The sequence below is a fragment of the Phyllobates terribilis genome, unplaced genomic scaffold, assembly GCF_046119375.1.
Source record: "Phyllobates terribilis strain yellow unplaced genomic scaffold, ASM4611937v1 Scaffold_7__3_contigs__length_470593459, whole genome shotgun sequence".
NCBI classification, from domain to species: Eukaryota; Metazoa; Chordata; class Amphibia; order Anura; family Dendrobatidae; genus Phyllobates; species Phyllobates terribilis.
The window spans coordinates 298,987,527-299,013,139 of NW_027362767.1; the positions used below are offsets into that span (position 1 = coordinate 298,987,527).

General features: G+C 47.8%; 1 protein-coding gene across 1 annotated transcript in view; it reads right to left on the reverse strand.

The window, feature by feature from the left end:
* The window catches only part of LOC141154704 (vascular endothelial growth factor receptor kdr-like), a 214,610-nt gene that overhangs the window by 99,674 nt on the left and 89,323 nt on the right, over positions 1-25,613 (reverse strand). The window contains exons 8-9 of the mRNA XM_073641043.1: positions 21,495-21,612; positions 8,980-9,155 (exon numbers count right to left, since the gene is read on the reverse strand). Coding sequence (XP_073497144.1) covers positions 8,980-9,155; positions 21,495-21,612 — 294 coding nt within the window. The remainder of the gene's footprint in view (positions 1-8,979; positions 9,156-21,494; positions 21,613-25,613) is intronic.

The following is a 25,613-nucleotide window of genomic DNA, read 5'->3' on the forward strand; positions in this document are numbered from 1 at the left end:
TGCCGGACCAGTGAGCAAAGGGTCAGAGCGGAGCGAGACTGCCGGAGCAGTGAGCAAAGGGTCAGAGCGGAGCGAGACTGCCGGAGCAGTGAGCAAAGGGTCAGAGTGGAGCGAGACTGCCGGAGCAGTGAGCAAAGGGTCAGAGCGGAGCAAGACTGCCGGAGCAGTGAGCTAAGGGTCAGAGCGGAGCGAGACTGCCGGAGCAGTGAGCAAAGGGTCAGAGCGGAGCGAGACTGCCGGAGCAGTGAGCAAAGGGTCAGAGCAGGCAAGAACCGCCGGAGCGGTGAGCAAAGGCAGAGCAGGCTCAAACCGCCGGAGCGGTGAGCAAGGCAGAGCAGGCTAGAACCGCCGGAGCGGTGAGCAAGGCAGAGCAGGCTAGAACCGCCGGAGCGGTGAGCAAAGCAGAGAAGGCTAGAACCGCCGGAGCGGTGAGCAAGGCAGGGCAGGGGGGACAGGGCTCTGTACACACGGAACAGGCAGGAAGGGAAAGGCAGAACCAGATACCCACAGGGTACTTGCAGTGAAGTAGCGAGTGGACCACAAACTCACAAACGGAAGTACAGTGACAACGAGCAGGAGTTAGGTACGAGTTCAGACTCTGCAGAAAAAGGAAAGGTACGGACATAGAGAAACACAGGAAACAGGCTAGAAGAGTATACAGACAAGAACAGACACAGTAGCAAGATACAGGAGCGGGTCTAGGTATGCAGCCCCTAGAAGGCGGGAGGAACAGGCCAGGAGCGTGTTCAGACAGGACAGACAAGATACGGGAGCGGGTCTAGGTATGCGGCCCCTAGAAGGCGGAACGAACAGGCAGGAGCGTGTTCAGACAGGACAGACAAGATACGGGAGCGGGTCTAGGTATGCGGCCCCTAGAAGGCGGAACGAACAGGCAAGGAGCGTGTTCAGACAGGACTGGAAATACAGCCTACAAGAAAGGCAAGCAAGCAAACACAGTAAGGGACCTGGCACATTCAGAGTAAAAGAGCACACTGAATGAAACACAATGCTCAGGCAGGGATTCATTGGAGCAGCTGGGTTAAATACCAGGTGACAGACAGCAATAGGCTGAGGATGCACAAGGGGTGTGCCCGCAGCAGGTACAAGAAACAGGAAGTGATCGGGCGCCGCCCTTAAGCAGCAGACACAGAGGCAAGCAGACAGCATGGAGGGAAGCCAGGTTAGCAGACTGGACTGGAGATCAAGTGCGCGCTCTTGCACAGTGGGAGATGGACCACTATGCAAGGACGCCACCAGGTATGTTACAGTACCCCCCCCTTACGCCCCCTCTTCTTCAGGCCTGCCAGAATGTTCCGCAGGGAATTCGAGGGCCAATCCTTTACTTCAAGGAGATCACTTCCGCTGTCCACCGGAAAAACTGGTCTCCTCTGGGTAGCTAGGATGCTACCTCCTATCCAGCCATCCTCAGCAACAGACGAAATGGGTGGAGTACCAGGAACAGCACACAAGGAAGTCTCTCTCCACTTATTATCAGGTAGCACCCCAGAGGGTTCAGGAGACAACTGGAAGCCCTCCGCCGGGTTGGAGGGGTGCAGAGACTCGGGGGTAACCTCTGCTTCGGGGTACATCTTGTCAAGCTCACAGGATGAAATGGGCGAGGTATCAGGTACAAGATGTAGAAAAGTTACTGTCTCTTTGCTATCAGGTGGTACCCCGGAGGATTCAGGAAACAACTGGGGGTCCTCTGCCGGGTCGGAAGAGTGCAGAGACTCGGGGGTAACCTCTGCTTCGGAGTACACTAGGTCGGACTCACTGGAAGAAGCGGGCGAGGTATCAGGTACCGAGTATAGGAAAGTCTCTGTCCATTCGCTATCAGGTAGCATCCCGAAGGGTTCAGGAGACAACTGGAGGTCCTCCGCCTGGTCGGAGGGGTGTAGAGACTCGGGGATAACCTCTGCTTCGGAGTACACTAGGTCGGACTCACTGGAAGAAGCGGGCGAGGTATCAGGTACCGAGTATAGGAGAGTCTCTGTCCATTCGCTATCAGGTAGCACCCCGAAGGGTTCAGGAGACAACTGGAGGTCCTCTGCCTGGTCGGAGGGGTGTAGAGACTCGGGGTTAACTACCGCTTTGAGGTACCCATTGTCAGGCTCACAGGACGGAGCGGACGAAGTATCGGGTACCGGGTGTAGGGAAGTCTCTCTCCATTTGTCATCAGGTGGTATCCCGGAGGATTCTAGGTGGGCAGAAGTCTCTTCAGGCAGGAGAACTGGTGCGCTACCCACGCATATTACCCGTAGGGGCTGCTCCGGGATACAGGGAAATGAAGCTTCAGCAGGGACTTCAAGGTTGGGATCAGGAGGTCTTTGGGAGGACAGACCCAGGCGTGACGGCTTGCCTCTACGCCTAGCACGTCTGGACTGCCTCTTGAGGTCGTGCAAAGTATTCCGGAGAGCGTAGTCATCCTGTGTGGATTCTGGGTGGGCAGCAGTCTCTTCGGGCAGGAGGACTAGTGCGCTACCCACACACATTACCCGTCGGGGCTGCTCCGGGATATTGGGAAGTGAAGCTTCAGCAGGGGCTTCAGGGTCAGGGTCATTGAAGACCATTAGAAAGGCCACCAGGAAGGCCTGAAGGTCCAGGAGGATAGGATCCTGTGTTTCCCATAGGGGGTTGATCCATTCCAAGGCATCACCCGCTAGGTTAGACATAATGAATCCCACCTTAACCCGATTGGTGGGAAAACAAAGAGGGTAGAACTTGAAGTGTAGCATGCATTGCTCCACAAATGCACGACTTTGTTTTGGATCCCCAAAGTACCGTGGCGGATCCGCAGGAACGAGTGCTGATAGATCCATCTGGACGGTTGCGTACTTCGCCTGGAACTCAGCTAAAGAAAATTTATTTTTTTTTAATTTATTTATTTTTAATGCAGGTATTCGCAGGAAAACGTCTCAGAGAGCGAAGGCCGTGGGGCTCAACGGGAACCATGGCCTGAGCATGCTGTAATGCACATGCCCGGGCTGAGCGGCGTGTGCGTGTGATTCCACTGGACCGTGCCGGAGAGTGAATGCCTGGAGGGGCGTAACTAGGTATTCACCCGATCCGACCAGGGTCGCACGACGGCATACGACGCCAGTGCACCAAGGAGGAACCGAGCAGAGGGACCAGGTGCTACTCCAGACAGACCCCGGACACGGCTGTTGACCCACACAGGGGAATACAGGAACAGACTGGTTAGGCTGGCACACAGACTGGTGGGTATAGGCAGGCACGACTGGTATGCAGGCAGGCGGGTATGCAGGCAGGGGGGTACAGGCAAGCACGGCTAGAGTGCAGACAGGGAGGCACTAGCAGGTAGGAACACAGGCGGGATAGGACCCACTACACACTGGGACTCAGGAACAGAACCACAGATGTGGCGGACAAACACAGCAGAGTAAGGCCACCCAGAGTGGTGAGCGGGAGCAGGGCAAGACGAGACCGCCTAGAGCGGTGAGCGAGAGTAGAGCAGGACGAGGCCGCCTGGAGCGGTGAGCGAGAGTAGAGCAGGACGAGGCCGCCTGGAGCGGTGAGCGAGAGTAGAGCAGGACGAGGCCGCCTGGAGCGGTGAGCAAGAGTAGAGCAGGACGAGGCCGCCTGGAGCGGTGAGCAAGAGTAGAGCAGGACGAGGCCGCCGGAGCAGTGAGCAAAGGAGTCAGAGCAGAGCGAGACTGCCGGAGCAGTGAGCAAAGGGTCAGAGCAGAGCGAGACTGCCGGAGTAGTGAGCAAAGGGTCAGAGCGGAGCGAGACTGCCAGAGCAGTGAGCAAAGGGTCAGAGCAGAGCGAGACTGCCGGAGCAGTGAGCAAAGGGTCAGAGCGGAGCGAGACTGCCGGAGCAGTGAGCAAAGGGTCAGAGCGGAGCGAGAATGCCAGAGCAGTGAGCAAAGGGTCAGAGCGGAGCGAGACCGCCGGAGCAGTGAGCAAAGGGTCAGAGCGGAGCGAGACTGCCGGAGCAGTGAGCAAAGGGTCAGAGCGGAGCGAGACTGCTGGAGCAGTGAGCAAAGGGTCAGAGCGGAGCGAGACTGCCGGAGCAGTGAGCAAAGGGTCAGAGCGGAGCAAGACTGCCAAAGCAGTGAGCAAAGGGTCAGAGCAGGCCAGAACCGCCGGAGCAGTGAGCAAAGGCAGAGCAGGCTAGAACCGCCGGAGCAGTGAGCAAGGCAGAGCAGGCTAGAACCGCCGGAGCGGTGAGCAAGGCAGAGCAGGCTAGAACCGCCGGAGCGGTGAGCAAGGCAGGGCAGGGGGGACAGGGCTCTGTACACATGGAACAGGCAGGAAGGGAAAGGCAGAACCAGATACCCACAGGGTACTTGTAGTGAAGTAGCGAGTGGACCACAAACTCACAAACGGAAGTACAGTGACAACGAGCAGGAGTTAGGTACGAGTTCAGACTCTGCAGAAAAAGGAAAGGTACAGACATAGAGAAACACAGGAAACAGGCTAGAAGAGTATACAGACAAGAACAGACACAGTAGCAAGATACAGGAGCGGGTCTAGGTATGCAGCCACTAGAAGGCGGGAGGAACAGGCCAGGAGCGTGTTCAGACAGGACAGACAAGATACGGGAGCGGGTCTAGGTATGCGGCCCCTAGAAGGCGGAACGAACAGGCAGGAGCGTGTTCAGACAGGACAGACAAGATACGAGAGCGGGTCTAGGTATGCGGCCCCTAGAAGGCGGAACGAACAGGCAAGGAGCGTGTTCAGACAGGACTGGAAATACAGCCTACAAGAAAGGCAAGCAAGCAAACACAGTAAGGGACCTGGCACATTCAGAGTGAAAGAGCACACTGAATGAAACACAATGCTCAGGCAGGGATTCATTGGAGCAGCTGTGTTAAATACCAGGTGACAGACAGCAATTAGCTGAGGATGCACAAGGGGTGTGCCCGCAGCAGGTACAAGAAACAGGAAGTGATCAGGCGCCGCCCTTAAGCAGCAGACACAGAGGCAAGCAGACAGCATGGAGGGAAGCCAGGCTAGCAGACTGGACTGGAGATCAAGTGCGCGCTCTTGCACAGTGGGAGATGGACAACTATGCAAGGAAGCCGCCAGGTATGTTACAGTATTGCTATGCCCAAAACGAGTTTCTGCAGCAGTCTGCTGCCTTCATCAGGTGGAATTCATGTTTATGTTTTGGGCAGCATATATCACCTGACCGGAATGCTTCAATCTAATATTAAAAATATTCAAGAACTTCACAGAAAGTCTTAAGATATTTTTGTGCCTACATTTGTCTCCATGGTTACAGATTACAAACAAGACTGTGTAAACTGATCCCTCAGTCATGTGTTACCCTATTCCAGGCTTCTCAAACTGTGAGGCTGGCCTTACTAGTGAGGCGCTCCCTAATTGTTGGTAAGGCACGGCTGTGGAGGCAGTACTCGTATAAGTGATCAAATGCTGCACAGTCGTTTCTATATAAACAGTAGGATAACTTGGAGTTTTAAGGTTAAGATATAAATTTTATTAATTACAACAATTCATAATTAGTAGAAAATCGATGTATACATAAAAAAGACAGACAGATAACAAATACTGGTGGATTATATGGAAACAAGTGTAAAATCATGTGCATGCGCCGCCTTCCTCGATCCCATTGGTGGAAGAGGGTTGCGTGACTATGATCACGTGACCACTACTATGGATACTTAAAGGTCCTTGCAGGTACCACTGTTACCAACTAAATAGCAAAACGTGCGTTGGGGACTCTACTCTCTCTGGTAACAAACTTAGCTGACTAAAGCAATGGGTAAGGTAGTTTGCTCTCCAATTTGTATGTGGAATTATATTGAGTATTGATTTTTTTCTCTCATTTATTGAATACAATGTCATTACTTTTGGAGACTCCACTTATGCCCAGTAGCACATGATTTTACACTTGTTTGCATATTATCCACCAGTGTTAGTTATCTGTCTTTTTTATTTATACATCGGTTTTCTACTAATCATGAATTGTTATAATTAATAACATTTATATCTTAACCTTAAAACTTCCAAGTTATCCTCCTGTTTATATACAATGCTATTTTGGAATGGTTCATATCATTTATGAGGGTTCTTTTTTTTACCACAATTTTGTGGCAATATCCACATTTAACATGCAATTAGGTATATACTTATATCTAACAGTCCTTTCTATGGCTGCAGCAATCTGTAGTTTAATCCCTTCACACCAAGGCCCTTTTCCATTTTTGCGCTATCGTTTTTTACTCCTCTTCTTCCCAGAGCCATAACTTTTTTATTATTCAGCCAATATGGCTGTATGAGGGCTTGTTTTTGTGGGCAAGTTGTACTTTTGAAAAACATTGGTTTTACCATGTCGTGTAAAGGAAAATGGGAAAAATTCCATGTGCGGTTGCAAAAAAAGTGCAATTCCACATATTTTTTTTTTACCATGTTTACTAAATGCTAAAACTGACTTGTCATTATGATTCTCCAGGTCATTTCAAGTTCATAGATACCAAACAAGTAAAGGATCTTTTTTTATTTAAGTGGTGAAAAAAAAATCGAAAATTTGTTAAAAAGAAAAAAAAAAAGTCAAAATTTTCCAAGACCTGTAGCGTTTCCATTTTTCGGGATCTGGGGCTGGGTGAGGGCTGATTTTTTGTATGCCGAGCTGACATTTTTATTGATACCATTTTGAGGTACAAATAGGCGATTATCAGATCGCCTGTGTGTAGCAGAAATGCTCATTTGCTATGAGCGCCAACCGCTGGGTGGCACTCATAGCATCCCGGCAATGACAACCGCAAAGATCTCCTACAGACGCCGGGTTGTCATGCTAACTCATCGGCGACCTGCAGTCATGTGACATGGGTGCCGATGGGCGGGACTACTGACGTCTTTCCGCCACCAAGTTAAAGGGGTATTCCCAACTTCAAGATCCTATCCCAATATGTAGTAAGTGTAATAATAATAATATTAACAAATACCTCCAATTAGAAATGTAGTATAGTATTTTTGATTCGCTATGTCTCTTTCCTCATGTGCAGGGATTGCAGAACCTTAGGTATCCATGGTTATGTCCACTGATAAAGTGACAGCTAGCTGCTAGTGGTCGTAACCGTGGATACCTAAGGTCCTCTATTGCCTGCACATGAGGTTTGTGACAGAGTGAATCAAAAATACTATACTACATTTCTAATTGGAGGTATTTGCTAATATTATTATTATTACACCTACTACATTTTGGGATAGGATCTTTGAGATGGGAATACCCCTTTAAATGCTGCTGTCAGAGATTGATCCCGGAAAGGTGTGGGTTCATTGCCGGAGCACGCACCAAAGGGAGAGCCACGCAATGTGCCGTATATGTACGGCATGTGTCATGAAAGGGTTAACAAGATAATTGTCTAATCTGTACTTATCCTGTTATATTGGGTTCAAGAGACCAAGAAAGGAAAATTGAGAAATATTTTGGATTTGAGTATTTACTTTCAATACAGATGCTGAGGCCTAGGCATTACCTTTGTCTGTGTGGTGAAGCCTGGGCATTACCTTGGTCTGTGTGGTGAAGCCTGGGCATTACCTTGATCTGTGTGGTGAGGCTAGGGCATTACCTTAGTCTATCTAGTGAGGCCAGGGCATTATCTTGCTCTGTATAATGAGGTCTGGCCATTATCTTGGTATTTGTGGTGAGGCCTAGCCATTATCTTGGCTGTGTGCTGAGGGCTAGGCATTATCATGGCTGATGTGGTGAGGCCTGGGCATTATCTTGGTCTGTGTGGTGCAACCTGGGCATTATCATGGTCGGTGTGGTGAGGGCTGGGCATTATCTTGGTCAGTGTGGGGAGGCCTGGGCATTACCTTGGTCTGTGTGGTGAGGCTAGGGCATTACCTTAGTCTATCTAGTGAGGCCAGGGCATTATCTTGGTCTGTGTGATGAGGTCTGGCCATTATCTTGGTATTTGTGGTGAGGCCTAGCCATTATCTTGGCTGTGTGCTGAGGGCTAGGCATTATCATGGTTGATGTGGTGAGGCATTTGCATTATCTTGGTCTGTGTGGTGAGGCCTGGGCATTATCATGGTCGGTGTGGTGAGGGCTGGGCATTATCTTGGTCCGTGTGGTGAAGCCTCGGCATTATCTTGGTCTGTGTGGTGTAGCCTGGGCATTATCTTGGTCCGTGTGGTGAACCCTGGGCATTATATTGGTCTGTGTGATGAGGCCTGAACATTATCTAGGCCAGTGTGGTGAGGCCTGGGCATTTTATTAGTCTGGCTGTTGAGGCCTTGGCAGTATCTTGGTCCTCTTTGGTCAGACCTCATCTGAAATACTTTGTCCTGTTCTGGGCACCACATTTTAAAAAAGACATGTAGAAACTGGAGCAAGTTCAGAGAAGAGCGACCAGAATGGTAACCGGTCTGCAAACAATGTCCTATGAGGAACGGTTACAGGATTTGGGAATGTTTAGCTTGCAAAAGAGAAGACTGAAAGGAGACTTAGTAGCTGTCTTTAAATATCTCAAGGGCTGTCACACTGTAGAGGTATCAGCGGTATTCTCATTTGCACATGGAAACACGAGAAGCAATGGGATGAAACTGAATGGGAGAAGATACAGATTGGATATTAGGAAAAACTTTTGACAGTGAGAGTGACCCATGAGTGGAGCAGGCTTCCACGAGAGGTGGTGAGTTCTCCTTCCATGGAAGTCTTCAAACAGAGGCTGGATAGACATCTGTCGGAGATGATTTAGTGAATCCTGCATTGAGAAGGGGATTGGACCAGATGACCCTGGAGGTCCGCTCCAACTCTAACATTTTATGATTCTATGATTGGCCTGTGTGCTGAGGCCCGGCTATTATGTTGCTCTGCCTGATGATGCGCCAGTAGAGAACAGTCTGAGATGCCCTGCCCCATTCCATCTGCCTGCCCTTTGACTTCTTACATTACTACTGAATCAATGTTGTCAGGAAGAGCACAGACCTTTGAATTCTCTTTGAGCTCTTGTGCTGTAGATTATCATTAAAGGTAATGCTTACCATAGACTTCAACTGTGATGTTATATGTCTCTTTCAGAGGATAATGAATAAGGAAAACTTGGATAGTGTAAATTCCTGCATCATTTTCCTTTAGATTTCTAATGACCAAGCTGTGCTTTTCTGGATTGGTTTTATAGCAGGTACTGTTCTTGTCTATTTGTTTTCCATCCTTGAACCTGTGAATAGTAGTATAGACAATAATGAGACATTGTGATGTGTAAGTGAAGATAATTTCAGGAAGTTATGTAATAAGCTATTTACTTGAAAAATAACCCCAAAACATACAGCCCCAACCAGCTGCCGCTAATTCCTGCGACTTGCTGTTTCATCTCTCAAATGTCTTTCTGTGTTTGCTTTTTAGGATCACAGTTTATCATATTAAATCCTTCCACTTAACATAATTTGGTAGTGTGTATATGTTTCTGCTAATCGTCGGCCAACTCCAAGAGCAGCACATGGATTTGGGAAAAAAAAAGAGATTCTCTCACTGACCGAGCATGCAATCTATGAAACGCGAGTTACGGGAACAGCTGAGCCTGATGGGGGCTAATCCTCATACTTCTCCCCTGCAGTAATTGTGTATGTTCCTCTTGACTATGCAGTATTGTTGTGTTCTCAGTGCTACCCCTACTGTATGTAATTCCCATAGTATGCTGTTTTGCCTTGGGTAGATGATTGCTGCCAGGCCACGGTATGCACCAGCACTGCCAGACCCTGTCTATGAGCACCAGCAAACAGCAACTTGCCTGCCAGCTTGCAGAGCTTCAAAGAGTTTTGACATTCAGCATCGGACTACAATGCCGCAAGGAGGGGGCATAAGGGGTAATAAAATGAAAAGTTTAATGCATGCTGCAGAATAACTGGGTATTGTACCCATAGGACATGCTGTTAGTGCTTTGTGCATCATAAGACAAGCTGGTGGGCTCAGTGCAATGCAAATGTAAACCTGATGAGACCCAAGCAACCTCCTGAGTCCAAGTAGACAGCGCGTCCAAGACAGAAATTAAAAGCCTTATGCAACTTTGCTACAACATGTTGGGTCCTCTGCAGGGGGTGAAGATTGCTCAGTAGACTGTGTCATTGGAAATAAAGTTCTTTGGTGTTCTGCAATTGCATCATTTGTGTCTTCCTTTTAGGGCGCAGTCAGACTGCCATATAAATCGGACAGAGATCGGACCACTGGCTGACTGGCCGGCGGCTCTCCCGACTAGTGTTGAGCCACCCCCGTAGTGTTCGAGTTCGGTTCGGTTCGTCGAACACCCGTGTGTTCGCCGAACTGTTCGTCGAACTGTTCGTCGAACACCTTCGAACATCGTTAAAACCAATGGCAGGCAAACAAAAACACATAGAAACACATAGAAAACACCTTCAAAGGTGTCCAAAAGCTGACAAACTGCTCAGAAGACACAACTAACACATGGAAAAGTGACAAGTACATATAGTCATGCGAAAAGAAAAGAGGTGGAGGAGTAAAAGGAGGGGGAGACACAGATATAGGCATGTCATGCCCTTCTAAAATCCAAAAAGTGAGAAGCCGACACGTTCAGTCCGCTCCTGCCCGTGCCACCTCCGTGTCGCCGGGTTTGTGCCAGAGCCGCGGTGAACCCTGACGGCCAGCCCCCCTCTCCCAATACTGGTGCCTGTCCGCTGGTGGGTCGAGCGAGCCCCCCTGTGGTGGAGGCAGCTCTAAGCTTTTTAATTTAAATTGTCTCTCTAATTTGAATAAATACACTTTAAATCCATTTACAAGGATCTATTGGAGGGCAAGTCTCATGCCAGCAGCCGCGTAATTCCAGCTCCAGTAGCGTCCACTAAAGCTGCTGCAGTTAAAAAGCTTTTATAAGGATCGAGCTCGGCTGTCCACCGCAAGGCATCCTACTGCCAGTCCGAGCCCCTATGCCTTGGGGTGCCTCCTGATGCTCTTCACTGAGTATCCCGTGGTCCCGAAGCATTTCCTTTGAAAAAATGAAGTGTCCAAACTACAGGTGGTGTAGCTTGCTTAACAGCCGGGATAATCCGCTGACTAGCAGACCCTGCTACTAGGCACAAAGTATTTCCTGGGCTAGATGCAGTTAAAAATTTGTAATTAGATACTCTCGTTGGATGCTGAGAAAGCATTCCATAGAGTCTCCTGGCACGCCATATATGATTCTCTTAAAAAGCTTGGGGTAGGGGTCTAGGGGACCCTTTTATAGCCAAAATCACGGCCCTGTATCGCAATACGTCACCTAGGCTGAAGATATATGGAACTGTAGCACCCTGAGGGCTCGGTTGCTACAGAGGTATTGCACCTCACCCAGAGGTGTGATATCTCACTATCAGGTAAGGATGTAGTGTGGATCAGGACCCGACACCTGCATGCATTACACCACATTGCCGTGGGGCAGGGCGACCAATATGCCCCTGAGATGGGCACGACAGTCCCTGTCCCTGGCTGGAGTGGGGGGAGGGAACACTGAGGAAGGGGAACCCTGTAGTGCAGGAGCAGGGAGGAAGCAGTTCCTGGGTGCATTGAGAAGGGAGTATAAAAGGTGGGCACCATCTTAGTTCAGTGCAGAGAAGTCTGAGCAGAAGTGGCAGGGAGCAGGGGCTCTGCATGAGCTCTGCTCCGGAGGCGGGCCTAGTAACAGAGGCCCAGGCCTGGAAGAGGGAGAAGGAAGGAAGAGGAGCGGAGAAGGCTCCAGGAACGAGGAACGAAGGGATCTCAGGGGTGGGGACGGGCGAGTCGCCACCGCACGCCCGAATCCACCTGCGTGGAGGGGTCAGGCCAAAGGGGGAGACCGGTCCCCGAAACTAGTGGAGGCAGGAAATGACCCTCAGCTAGAAACAGGAGGCTGTGACATTTTATGTGGCGCAGCCCCTCGCTACACCCGCTAGGAAGGCACCACATAGGGTCAGGGAAACTGGCGCCAAGTTTACCAAGAGGAGGCCCGAGGCAGCCGGACAGAAGGGTTGGTAAGAAAGGCCAGACAAAGGACACACAAAGGGGGTCCTGTGAAGCACTCCAAAGTTATCTGGGAGTTGTCTGAGCCCCTCACCTGGTGAGCACAGTACGACGTGGGCAGCCGTTACCTGCAGACGTGGTCTGGATAATAAGAACTGTGAGTAAAGGCCCTGGACTGCATCACTGACTCCGTGTCGTTACTGCTGCTGCCCTGCACCATCACCCCCATCCTCCGCATACACTGCCCTGAGGCTATACTCCTCCCGTGGGGAGTTATGCTACGCTCTGCTGCACCCACAACACCAGCCTCAGCGGTCTGCCCTGGAGCGGCGGTTCACTCTGACCGCAATCCACGGGTGGCGTAGTCGGACATTTAAACATCAAAACCACATAAATAGTTCCGCCACTGGTTTGACCGCCCTGAGCCACGGAACCGGGTTGCCGCCACGGAGACTACAACCACCAGCATCCACCAAAAAGGGTCCGGCTCCGGGTGTCCCAAGGCCCAGGGGGCGCGTCAGAACATTTTCATCACCTTTCACAATCACCAATGGGACAAGGCAGGGATGTTCTCTGTCCCCTCTCTTATACATCCTAGTGACGGAGGACCTGCTCTCATCAATTCGCCATAACCCCAATATTAGGTGGATTGAGGTGGGAGGCACCGAGTACAAGTGCTCTCTATTTGCTGATGATGTCCTAGTATATATCACTCAATCACATATATCCATCCATGCTGTTATGGCTGAAATAGATCACTTTGTTACATGGTCAAATTTTAAAATCAATGCAGCGAAGTCTGAGGCCCTCGATGTCTCCCTCCCCAAATCCATATAGGATTCCATCCAGTCCAACTTTCCCTTTGCCTGGCCCTCACAGGGTATCAAATACTTAGGAATTCCTATTCATAGAGACCTCTCCCATCTATGTTATCTTAATTTTGGGCCCTTTATTGAACAACTCCATACAGACCACGGTTGGCAAGTTAGAACTGTAAAATTCACTACGTGAACCACTGGTGTTTTGTGGAAAAGCACATGTACACTGTGTTCCAAATTATTATGCAAAAAGTGTTTAGGAGTGATAAGGGAAGAATTTGTTTGTTTGTCAGTTAAACTCATTGATGGTGATGTGTGTCAGGGCTCTTTATATCACTGTAAGCAATTGCAGACACCTGTGCTAATTAGTTTGGCAGGTGTGTCCAATGAAAGGCAAGACTACTTAAGAAGGCTGTCTCACATTATTAAGCAGCCTACATTTTCTGCCAAAATGGGAAAGAAAAAGGATGTGTCGGCTGCTGAGAAGCAACAAATTGTGGAGTGTTTAGGTCAAGGCATGACTACAATCAACATTGAGCGATGATCAGGATGAAGTGTCTTGGCAATCAAGAAGTATGTAGCTGATTCACAGTACATACGTGTGCGTGCTGATAAGGGCAAATTGAGGACTCTTTCCTACAGGCAATTACGTCAGGTTGAAAGAGCAGCGGCAAAAAAGCCTTGTCATAGCAGCAGACAAGTTTTTAAAGCTGCTGGTGCCTCCAACGTCCCCCGAACAACAAGATGCAGGGTCCTTCAGAGGTTTGCAGCTGTGCATACGCCATCCTGTCGACCTCCTCTATCCACTTCACACAAGCAGAAACGGCTCCAGTGGGCCAAACATTACATGAAGACTGATTTCAAAACTGTTTTGTTCACGGATGAGTGCCGTGCAGCGCTCGATGGTCCAGATGGATGGAGTGGAGGATGGCTGGTTGATGGACACCCCACGCAAACACGGCTACAGCGCCAACAAGGAGGAGGTGGAGTAATGTTTTGGGCTGGAATCATGGGGAGAGAGATTGTCGGCCCCTTTAGGATCCCTGAAGGCGCTAAAGATGAACTCCATAATGTATGTGGATTTTCTCAAACAGCACTTCCTGCCATGGTTCAAGAAGAAGAACCGTGTATTTCACAGCAAGATCATTTTTCTGCATGATAATGCACCATCTCATGCTGCACATAAAACATCTGCATCTCTGGCTGATATGGGCATAAAAGGGGACAAACTTATGGTGTGACCCCCATGCTCCCCTGACCTCTACCCCATTCAGAACCTTTGGAGCATCATTAAAAGGAGTGTCTATGATGGCGGGAGGCAGTTCACATCTAAGCAACAGCTCTGGGAGGGTATTCTGTCCTCATGCAAAACAATTGAAGCAGAAACCATCCAAAACCTGACAAATTCAATGGACGAGAGAGTTCAGAAGCTCCTTTCGAACAAGGGGTCCTATGTGAAAATGTAACATCACCTAGAATAAAGTTTTGAGTTGAAAACTGTTAGAAACTGAAATCAAACAACCTGCTAATGCTTATAATTTCAAAAATGACCATTTTTTTGGTCTTTATTAAAATGAAAAGGTTGATCGAAAAGTTTGGGGGATCTAAGAGTGTGGCAACCCAGTAGTCATGATTACTTCGAATTCTGACAATATGAGGGTCATGCTGTAGGTAGTGCAGCAAGAAGGCACTTATGTGTCTTGCGCATCTCGGAGCCCCAAAATTATTTTCCGGGCTAGATGCAGCTAAAAATTATTATTAATTTTAAATCTGGTGAAGCTTTAGTATAGATGGCCTAATAGGATCAGTGCTGCACACTGCTACAAAGCCCAAATTATTTTCCAGTCAAGATACAGATAAACATGATTAGTAATTTTAAATCTGGTGGAGCTTATTATAGATGGCCTAATAGAATCAGTGCTGCACACTGCTACAAAGCCCAAATTATTTTCCAGCCAAGATACAGATAAACATGATTAGTAATTTGAAAGCTTAAAACGGTTGGTAGGGTGATTTTAACCAATCATCAAGCTTTTACTCTCCCCAGGATGACACAGGGGTAGAAAAGTCGTTTCGGATCCATGATTTGTTCATCTTTATGAACGTGAGTCTGTCTACATTATCAGTGGAGAGCCGCGTGCGCTTATCTGTCAGCACACCACCAGCAGCGCTGAACACACGTTCAGACAGAACGCTGGCTGCGGGGCATGACAAGATCTCCAAGGCGTAAAGGGCTAGCTCCGGCCATTTATCCAGATTGGAAGCCCAAAAAGAGCAAGGGTCCAGTGACACAGTCGTGGCTTCAATGTTTACTTGGAGATACTCCTGTACCATCGTCTCTAGGCGTTGACTATGTGTCAGACTTCTTGTCTCCTGTGGCCTTGCAAAGGATGGGCTAAAAAAGTGGTGAAATGATTCCGCAAAATTTTTGTTACCAGCAGATACTGTGGTTCTGTTACGGTTTGAGTGCTGAACACTTGACGGTCCCACGGTTGGCAAGTTGGAACTGTGAGATTCACTACGTGCACCACTGGTATTTTGTGGAAAAGCACATGTAAGATTCTGCAACAGTCTCTGCTGATACTCCTGCATGCGTGCATCCCTTTCTATGGCAGGAATAATTTCTGCAAATTTACTTTTGTACCGGGGATCTAACAGTGTGGCAACCCAGTAGTCAGGATTATTTCTAATTCTCACAATTCGAGGGTCATGTTGCAGGTAGTGCAGCAAGAAGGCACTCATGTGTGTTGCGCATCCAGGAGCACCAAGTCCCTGTTGTGTTGGTGGCGAGGTAAAAATCATGCTTCCTTCCTCTGTCCTCTCCCCCCAACCTCGCACAACAGAAATGTGATCAAGGTCTCCCTCATCTGATGAGTCTTCCATCAGTTCGTCCTCCACTTCTTCCTGGGCTCCTGCACCTTCCTCACTAGTTTGGCTGCTACCATGCGCCCTGGTAAAACCATCTCCCCCACCCTCACATGCCTGCCGCCTTGTGCTGCCGACCGTCTGGACCTTGCAGATGTTAGCCCTTCCGCATACAACTCCTTCTCCTCTACTTCCTCCACCTCCTCTTGTGCCACCACCTGACTCCGAATTCTGTTTAACATGTGCTCCAGCATGTAAATCACCGGAATAGTCATGCTGATAATGGCATCGTCAGCACTAAACATCTTCGTCGCCATTTCAAAACTGTGCAGAAGGGTGCATAGGTCCCTGATCTGAGACCACTCCTCCAGCGTGATTTGCCCCACCTCTGGATCTCGTTGGCCCAGGCTATACGTCAGAACGTATTGCACCAGGGCTTGTCGGTGCTGCCACAGTCGCTGCAACATGTGCAGAGTTGAATTCCACCGGGTAGGCACATCGCATTTTAGCCGGTGAAGTGGCAGGCCCAACGACTTCTGTAGAGATGTAAGTCGCTGAGCTGCGGGATGCGAACGGCGAAAGTGAGCACACAGCGACCGTGCCCTCTGCAGAAGGCCATCTAGTCTGGGATAGTGGGCTAAAAATTGCTGGACAACCAGGTTCAACACGTGAGCCATACAAGGCACGTGTGTGACATTGCCCCGGCGAAGGGCCGCACCCAGGTTTGCAGCATTGTCGCACACGGCCTTCCCTGGTTTCAGGTCCAGTGGAGACAACCATTCATGAAATTGGTTCTCCAGAGCTGACCACAACTCCTCAGCTGTGTGACTCACATTTCCAAGACATTTCAATGTAAAAACCGCCTGATGACGTTGAGCCCTACTGCCAGCATAGTAAGGAGGTGTGCAGGATCCCTTCTGCGCAGTTAGAAAGCTTGTGGCATGACCAGACAGGCTTTGGGTGAAGGTGGAAGACCGAGAGGAGGTTGAGGAGGCAGAAGCAGTGGAGGAACTTTGACATAAAGAGGATTGACGCACAACTCGTGGGGACGGCAAGACTTGGACAGCAGCCCCTTGTCCTGCTGTCACCATAGTTACCCAGTGCCCAGTCAGCGACATGTAACGCCCCTGTCCATGCCTACTCGTCCAAGTGTCTGTGGTGAAATGCACCCTGTCACACACAGAGTTTCTCAAAGAAGCGGTGATGTTGTGTGCGACATGCTGGTGGAGCGCAGGCACACCTTTCTTTGAGAAGTAGTGCCGACTGGGCATCTGGTACTGGGGCACTGCGACGGACATAAGGTCTCGAAAATCCTCTGTGTCCACCAGGCGGAAAGGCAGCATTTCTGTAGCCAAGAACTTGCAGATGGTGAAATTCAACCTCTTAGCTTTCTCATGGCTAGGAGGAAATGGTCTTTTACTTGTCCACATCTGAGGGACCGAGGGCTGGCTATTGTGCTTAGACGGGGTTGATAAGGGTGTCCCCGGCAAACTGCCGGTCTGTGAGGAAGATGCAGGTGGACATGTTAGGTTGCCTTGATCCAAAGGTGGTGCTATTGATGTCGGACAGCGCTCAACACCAGCTGGTGTTACCACCTCCAAAGAAAATGATGACCTGCCAATCACGCTGGCTGTTGCGGGTAAAGAGGTGGCAGGTCTGCGCCCCAAAACAGGTGTGACTGCTGTCCCCCCAGTCACAGAGGATGAAGAGGCCGCGGATGCACAAGATATGGCAGACGGTGGTTGGCCCGGCCGGCTAGGCCGCATTGTAGCACACTGAGCTTCCCACTGCAACTTATGCTTCATGTCCATGTGCCGGTTCATGCATGAAGTACTCAAACTATGTATTTTTTGGCCTCTACTTAGCTTTTGCTGACAAATGTTACAGATAACACGAGTTAGGTCATCTTTATCGATCTGAAAAAATGCCCAGGCTATGCAAGGCTTAGCACCCATGCGACCTGAAGAGCCACCACGACTTGTGGTGAGAGGCAGAGTTGTGTTTGAGGATGCAGTTGTTGACGTGCTTCCAGTACTACGTCTCTGTCCAGGAAGGCGCAACCTGACCTCGTCGTCACTAGCATCTTCCTCCACCTCCTCTGCTGACCTCATCTCTTGGCTGACTGTGGGTTGACAGTAAGTGGGATCTCCAACCTCATCATCATCACCCTGTGCGTTATCACACCCGTCGTCCTCAGAGCCAACCTGTTCCTGCCCTGACAAAAAACTAAAGTTGTCGCTCCAATCAGGTATTTGAGTCTTATCATCGTCTTCCTCATTGTCTCCACCAACAGGAGTTACAGTTTGGGAATGAGGGTCTACATTATGGTCAGAACCTTCTGCGTCTGGTCCTGGATCCGACTCATAAAGATTCTGGGCATCAGTGCAGATCATTTCCTCGTCTGGATTCACAGAAGCGCTGGAGTCGACCTCTGATTCCCAGGCTATAGTATGAGTAAACAGCTCTGCAGACTCAACCATCTGTTCTACCTCATACTCAGACGGGCAGCTGGAGATTTGGGAGCTGTGAGGAAGCAAGTGCGATTGGGGTGACACCTTTGAGGAGTGGAGTATTTGTGATGTTGAAGTTGATGTGGAGGAGAGCCCACTTAAAGGAGCACTTGATATCCGTTGAAGCACCTGCTGTTTTTGTGCCTCATCTGGAATTTGTAGCGATTGGCGTGGCCGTAAGAAAGGGATCTTATCACATTGTCCGCTAAAAGAAGTAGACATTTTAGTTTGGCTGGAAGATGGTCTTTCTTCTGCAGATGTTACTGTTGCTTTAACACCTACCCCACGGACACAACCTTTTTTCCCCTTCCCAACACGCCTATTCCCCTTTCCACCAGCAGCAGGCCTTTTTCCACTCATTTTGGTGGTTAACTAATTAACAACTCTGGAGTTGTTTGCACAAAAAAACAATGGATGGGAACCGAGCAGAGCTGAGTGGCCAAACTGTGGTATTAGGCCAAAACTATTGGCTGGGTTAGATGCAGAAAAAAATTATATTCAATTTGCAACCTGATGGAGGTCAGTATAGATGGACTAATAGAGAAAGTCCCACACACTGCTAGAAGGCCAAATATTTTTTCAGAGCTAGATGCAGATAAAAATTATTTTTAATTTGCAACCTGATGGAGGTCAGTATAGATGGACTAATAGAGAAAGTCCCACACAGTGCTAGAAGGCCAAATATTTTTTCAGAGCTAGATGCAGATAAACATTATTTTTAATTTGCAACCTGATGGAGGTCAGTAGATGGACTAATAGAGAAAGTCCCACACACTGCTAGAAGGCCAAATATTTTTTCAGAGGTAGATGCAGAAAAAAATATATTCAGTTTGCAACCTGATGGAGGTCTGTATAGATGGATTAATAGAACAAGTCCCACACACAGCTAGAAGCCCAATATTTTTTCAGAGGTAGATGCAGAAAAAAATATATTCAGTTTGCAACCTGATGGAGGTCAGTATAGATGGACTAATACAACAAGTCCCACACACAGCTAGAAGCCAAATATTTTTTCAGAGGTAGATGCAGAAAAAAATATATTCAGTTTGCAACCTGATGGAGGTCTGTATAGATGGATTAATAGAACAAGTCCGACACACAGCTAGAAGCCCAATATTTTTTCAGAGGTAGATGCAGAAAAAAATATATTCAGTTTGCAACCTGATGGAGGTCAGTATAGATGGACTAATACAACAAGTCCCACACACAGCTAGAAGCCCAATATTTTTTCAGAGGTAGATGCAGAAAAAAATATATTCAGTTTGCAACCTGATGGAGGTCTGTATAGATGGATTAATAGAACAAGTCCCACACACAGCTAGAAGCCCAATATTTTTTCAGAGCTAGATGCAGAAAAAAATTATATTCAATTTGCAACCTGATGGAGGTCAGTATAGATGGACTAATAGAATGATGCTATGCCCAAAAGATTTTACTTCACTAGGTGCAGTAAAAAAATTGGTATTCTATACACAGGTGGTATATCTTACAACACAGATAGGCTACTCCACTGACTAACACACTCTGCAATAGGCCAAAAAGGATTAGCTTTGCTAGATTCAGCCAAATGCTGTGAAAAAAACTTGCACAGCACTGGCACAGACCTGCCTGGCAAAAACTGATAGGAACTGATGTAACTTAGTCCTGAAAAGGACTCCAATTACAATTAGTCTTTACTCCCACAATCTATCTATTTAAGAGCACAGACCTGCCTGATAAAAGTCGTAGGAAATGCTGTAACCTAGTCCTTAAAAGGACTGCAATCACAACTATTCCCTACTCCCAAGCTATCTGTAGATTTGTGCGAAAATTGGCTTGAAATTAACAAGGTATAGCGCACACAGCAACAGCGGTGCCGTCTAACACGCAGCTGCAGCAGTGAGAAAATGGTGGCGACGGGGAAAATGGCTTGGTCTTATAGGGCAAGGACATGTGACATACACTGCCAATGACACATGCCCTTGCTTGTGTGAAAAAAAGCACTTCGCTCCGTGTGTGCGCTGCTGATAGGCTGACAGATTGCACCTCCCCACTGCAAATGCAGGAAAGAGAAAAAAAAATGGAGATCTTCATTGTTCCTGCAAAGATCCATCCCCTGCCCCTCCCCCCACCCCGCTGTACACTCAAACTGCGTATTAACATTAATTTTCATCATTACTGAGAAAAAATCCAGTTATGATTTTGGTGCACGAACAGTTATCGAACATAACCTCGAACAGCCGAATTTTTCTCAAATTGTTCGTGTTCGCCGAACGGCTCGAACACCGCCCAAAACAGCTCGAATTTGAGATTGGCGAACAGTTCGAGTAGAACAACGCTCATCTCTACTCCCGACCCGAGCGTGACACCTGCATAGAAGTATATGAAGCTGTCACGTTTGTGTCGGGAGAGCCGCCGGCCAGTCCGCATATTGTGGTCCAATCTCAGTGCAATTTCTATATCCGTCTATCTACGCCCTTACAAGCCAGTCTTATAGGATTTAAAGAGTAACCAGCGTTTTAATTTTTATTTCATAAATCAATAGTACACATGAAAGTAAAAAACATTGTAATATATCTTATCAGAGAAATCTGTTTCTTTCTCCTCCAGGACTGATCATTTATTCTTAATTCATGGACAAAATCTGTATTCAGTGAAGACAAGTTTTCCCATTTCTGAGATAGGAGATGATAGTTGGTGCTTTTAAAATTCTATGGAGAGAGGGACGTCCTAGAGGCAAAACAGACATTCTGCTGCAAGTTCTCCTGAAATGACAGTTACACTTCTCCACAGAACTTTATGAGCACCAACTGTCATCTCCTATCTCAGTAATGGGAAAATCAGTAGACTTTCAACGAAGACAGAATTTTTGTGAATTTTCAGAAAGAATAATTAGTCCTGGAAGAGAAAGAAGCAGACTTTTCTAACAAGATATATTAAAAATAATTTTATTTTCATTTGTACTATTGATTTACCAAAAAACAAAACAAATGAAACGATGGTTACTCTTTAAGAGAAGCATTTGACCGGATTAAATGAAACGTTGCTGCCTAAAACAAATATAATTCAGTTTACAGACAGGGGGCTGGACATCCTTCTTTCCTGAAGAATATTTCAGGTTTATACCAGGCACAAGTGAACCTTAATTAAGGTAACTACTTTCAAAAAAAGTTCAAGTGTATAGTAAGGTTTATATTGAACATTTGTGTTTAGTATGCAATAATATGGAACATACAGAAGGAGAAAATACTTATTGACAGCTCTCTATAAGGATCTGTAACATATGGGGGCTATGCTTCCAAGATGCCCCTTTTATTTTCCTTTGACATAGCAAGAAGTTACAATGCTGTATGGTTTTTAGTTATATTTCACAACACCGATTGTCGCAGAGTGACTCACCAGATACTTAGTGGTGGAGGAAATGCTTTAACTTTAACAAACAATTTCAGTTCACTTTCACCTTGGATTGCAATTTGATTATTATGAGTTGCACCATAAATTTTTATGAAAGGCTTTTCTAAAATAAAAAAATAGAAATAAAAGGAAAAGATTTATACATATTTATATATAATGTTAAATATCAGATACACAAAGGAAAATATATTAAATTACTTTTGACCTGCCACATTACCAGAAACTTTTCAGAAATTTGTAGATGATCTACATATTCTAATTTTCCTTCATAGGCCTCGGCCCCACTATCAGTATTTGGTCAGTATTCGGTCAGTATTTTTTCTCAGGTGTGGGAGCAAAAACCAGGTGGGGAACAATCAGAGAAAAGGTATAATAGAAACAAGTCACCAATTCTGCATTTATCACCCACTCCTGGTTTTGGCTCCCACTCCTGAGAAAAAATACTGACCGAATACTGACCAAATACTGATATAGGGGCCGTAGCCATACACTGTCACTTATTAAGTAGCAATCTAATATATATAATTGTCTTATCCCGTCTGTCTGTCTGTCTGTCTGTCCAGGAAATCCCACGTCAGTGATTGGTCAGGCCGCGGCCAATCAGCGACGCGGGATTTCAGAACAAGGTGGTGGCCGTTAGCGGCTCACCCGCACACGCTCACCCTCACACACTCACCCTCACCCGCTCACCCTCACACGCTCACCCGCACACGCTCACACGCTCACCCTCACCTGCTCACCCTCACACCCTCAGACGCTCACCCTCAGACGCTCACGCTCGGACACTCACGCTCTGACGCTCACGCTCACGCTCGGACGCCCACGCTCGGACGCTCACGCTCTGACGCTCACGCTTAGATGCTCACGCTCACGCTCTGACGCTCACGCTCGGACGCTCACGCTCAAGCTTTGACGCTCACGCTCTGACGCTCACGCTCTGACGCTCACGCTCGGACGCTCACGCTCTGACGCTCACGCTCGGACGCTCTGACGCTCACACGCTCGGACGCTCTGACGCTCACGCTCGTACGCTCACGCTCACGCTAGGACGCTCACGCTCACGCTCGGACGCTCTGACACTCACGCTCATGCTCTGACACTCACGCTCTGACCCTCATGCTCGGACGCTCGGGTTCACGCTCTGACGCTCACGCTTTGACGCTCACGCTCTGACCCTCACGCTCGGACGCTCGGGCTCACGCTCTGACGCTCACGCTTTGACGCTCACGCTCTGACGCTCACGCTCGGACGCTCACGCTCGGACGCTCACGCTCGGACGCTCGGACGCTCACGCTCTGACGCTCACGCTTGGACGCTCACGCTCGGACGCTCACGCTCTGACGCTCACGCTGACGCTCACGCTCTGACGCTGACGCTCACGCTCGGGCGCTCACGCTGACGCTCAAGCTCTGATGCTGACGCTCACGCTCTGACGCTCACGCTCTGACGCTCACACTCTGACGCTCACGCTCGGACGCTCACACTCTGACGCTCACGCTCGGACGCTCACGCTCTGATGCTCACGCTCGGACGCTCACGCTTTGATGCTCACCCTCGGACGCTCACCCTCACCCGCTCACCCTCACACCCGCTCCCGCGCTCACCCGCTCCCACGCGCACCCTCACACCATCACATTCTCACCCTCCCACGCTCACCCTCACATGCTCACCCTCACATGTTCCCACGCTCACCCTCACATGCTCACCCTGTGCTAGCCGGTCATCTCCCTCGCACGCTCACCCTGTGCTAGCCGGTCATCTCCCGGCTGCTCGCAGCAGAAGTACCCCGACCGGCGGCCTCGCTCCCCGGTATTCCAAAATTCATTAGGGGACGCGGGGGGATACATTGGGGGGTTAATTTAAAGTAGTGCACAACCCATTTAAACACTGCTTCGCTGATTAGTCCCGCCCGTCGGACGCATACATATTCTAGAATACCCGATGCGTTAGAATCGGGCCACCATCTAGTTATCTATAAAACCTATCCAAAAATGTAAGGGGCAGGGTGATGGTGAGTGTGTCTTATCTTCCTATGTGCTGTCCATTTGGTCGTGGTCTAGTCCTTGCCTTGTCCTCTACCTCCGTGCTCTCTCTACATCTCTGGGTTATGGAACCCAGTAATCAGATAATTATCACCTATCCTGTGGATAAGTAATAAATGTTGTAGGTTGTCAACCCCTTTAATGTATACCTTCAAACTATATAAATTGTGAACAATGACAAGGGGACATTCATTACTTGTAAAGGAAAGTTTATTTATACAAAAGTGTAGGAAAAGGTTCTTTGCAGTTAGAATAATCAAAATATGAATGCCCTGTAGATACTATGTCAGCATTTAAAAAAGGACTATATTCTTAACTAGTAAAAAATAACATTGAAGATTATCGTTAAAAGAGTTGTCCGGCCTTAGGCTACCAGTCTGCAGTTACTCTATGTAACTGCAGACTTGTAAATCCTCACATCATGCACATTGCGCGCTATGAGGACTCTCCGGTGCCGGCATTAAGAGCGGCGGACAAGTATGTGATATGCGTACATGGGGTCACGTGCCGACTACATGGGTGCAGCCTCACTTAATGCAAGTGTATTGAGCGAGGCTGGACAAGTCTAGTTGGAATGTGCCTGGAAGTATGCAAATCACATACTTGTGGTCACATGACGGCCCATTCCTGGTACCGTCATGAATATTCAAGGAGCACAGTGAATGCGATGTGAGGATTTACAAGTCTTCAGTCACATAGAGTGACTGCAGGCTTGTAGCCTATGGCCGGACAACCCCTTTAAATAAACATTGAAGGATGTTTAATTGATCAAAAAAATTACTTCTGTTGACCTTTTGTCTTTTTTTAACAATATAACTAGTTATGAACATATAGGTAATGCATATCTGATCGTTAGCTACCTATTCTTTAACTTAAAGGCACAGTCTTACTTAAATAGCTAGGTGTTTGGTAACGAGGTCCATTGCAGGTAGGGTATAATTGCCAAAAGAAGAATTTTAATGCAAGGAAATAACTAAGTGAGAGAATAAAATCTGATTTTCTGAAAACATGGTTGTCACTAAACTGGAGTGTTAGTGGAGAAACCCAGCATGACCGCTGTAGAGTAACAGTCCCAAGCTTCACTTTAATATAAACATTTTGGGTGGCAGAATCAATAGGGCGAGCCATTTCATGTTATTACAGTGATTTTTATCTTTCTTCCACAGAACTACCCTTCTATTTGCTTTATTTTCCTAAATGTATAAAACGGTGGCTGCAGATTCCTTTGGTATCAGTGAGAGGAATGCGGCCGCACTGATTATTTAGTTTAGGACGGACTGTGGTAGATCAATAATGGAATTCAACACTGTGTTATTATACATTCTGCTAATGGAGCAACCACATCGCCCCCTTTTATATTATCATCGAAAGAAAGGATATAATAATGAATTTTACATTATTTTCTTAAATAATGTTGCACAATGAATTCCCTTTATTAAGGAGCCATGTGATTTGTACTTACACCCTTGTGGAACCATTTTCAGATTCAAACAAAGCGATCACCCCATGTGATCTCAATATTAAATGGCCTCTGAAGTGCAGAACTGTTGGCTTCTGTGCTTACAAGTGACATAGTACAGAAAGGGGCTCTAACATGTACATCAAAAACATTAACCTTCTTTTTAGTATCTGAAATTGTGTACCCTTATTTTTGCTCAAACTTTGACAAGCACTCAAATTTCTCATGAAGCCAATTCATATATCATGATTATGGATGAGCCGACCTGTGGAAGTTCAGGTTCTGGTACCCAACTAGAACCTTATGATAAAGTTCAGTTTGGGTACCTGAACTGTACCCGATCTTGAACCCGAACTCCATTGAAAACAACTCGAACCCCATTGAACTTTTGAGATGGAAAATTCTCTCTCTTCTCCCGGACTTCCCCTGGAACTCTGAACACTGCAATGTACTTCGGGGAGAAGTCCGTGTTCAGCCTTTAGCACCGGACACTAACTGTCCGGTACCAACCTCAAACTTTTAAGTTCGGGTTCGCTCATCTCTAATCATGATACAAAAGCTTTGAGAGGGTACAAATCACACTGCAACCACTGGATGACCACA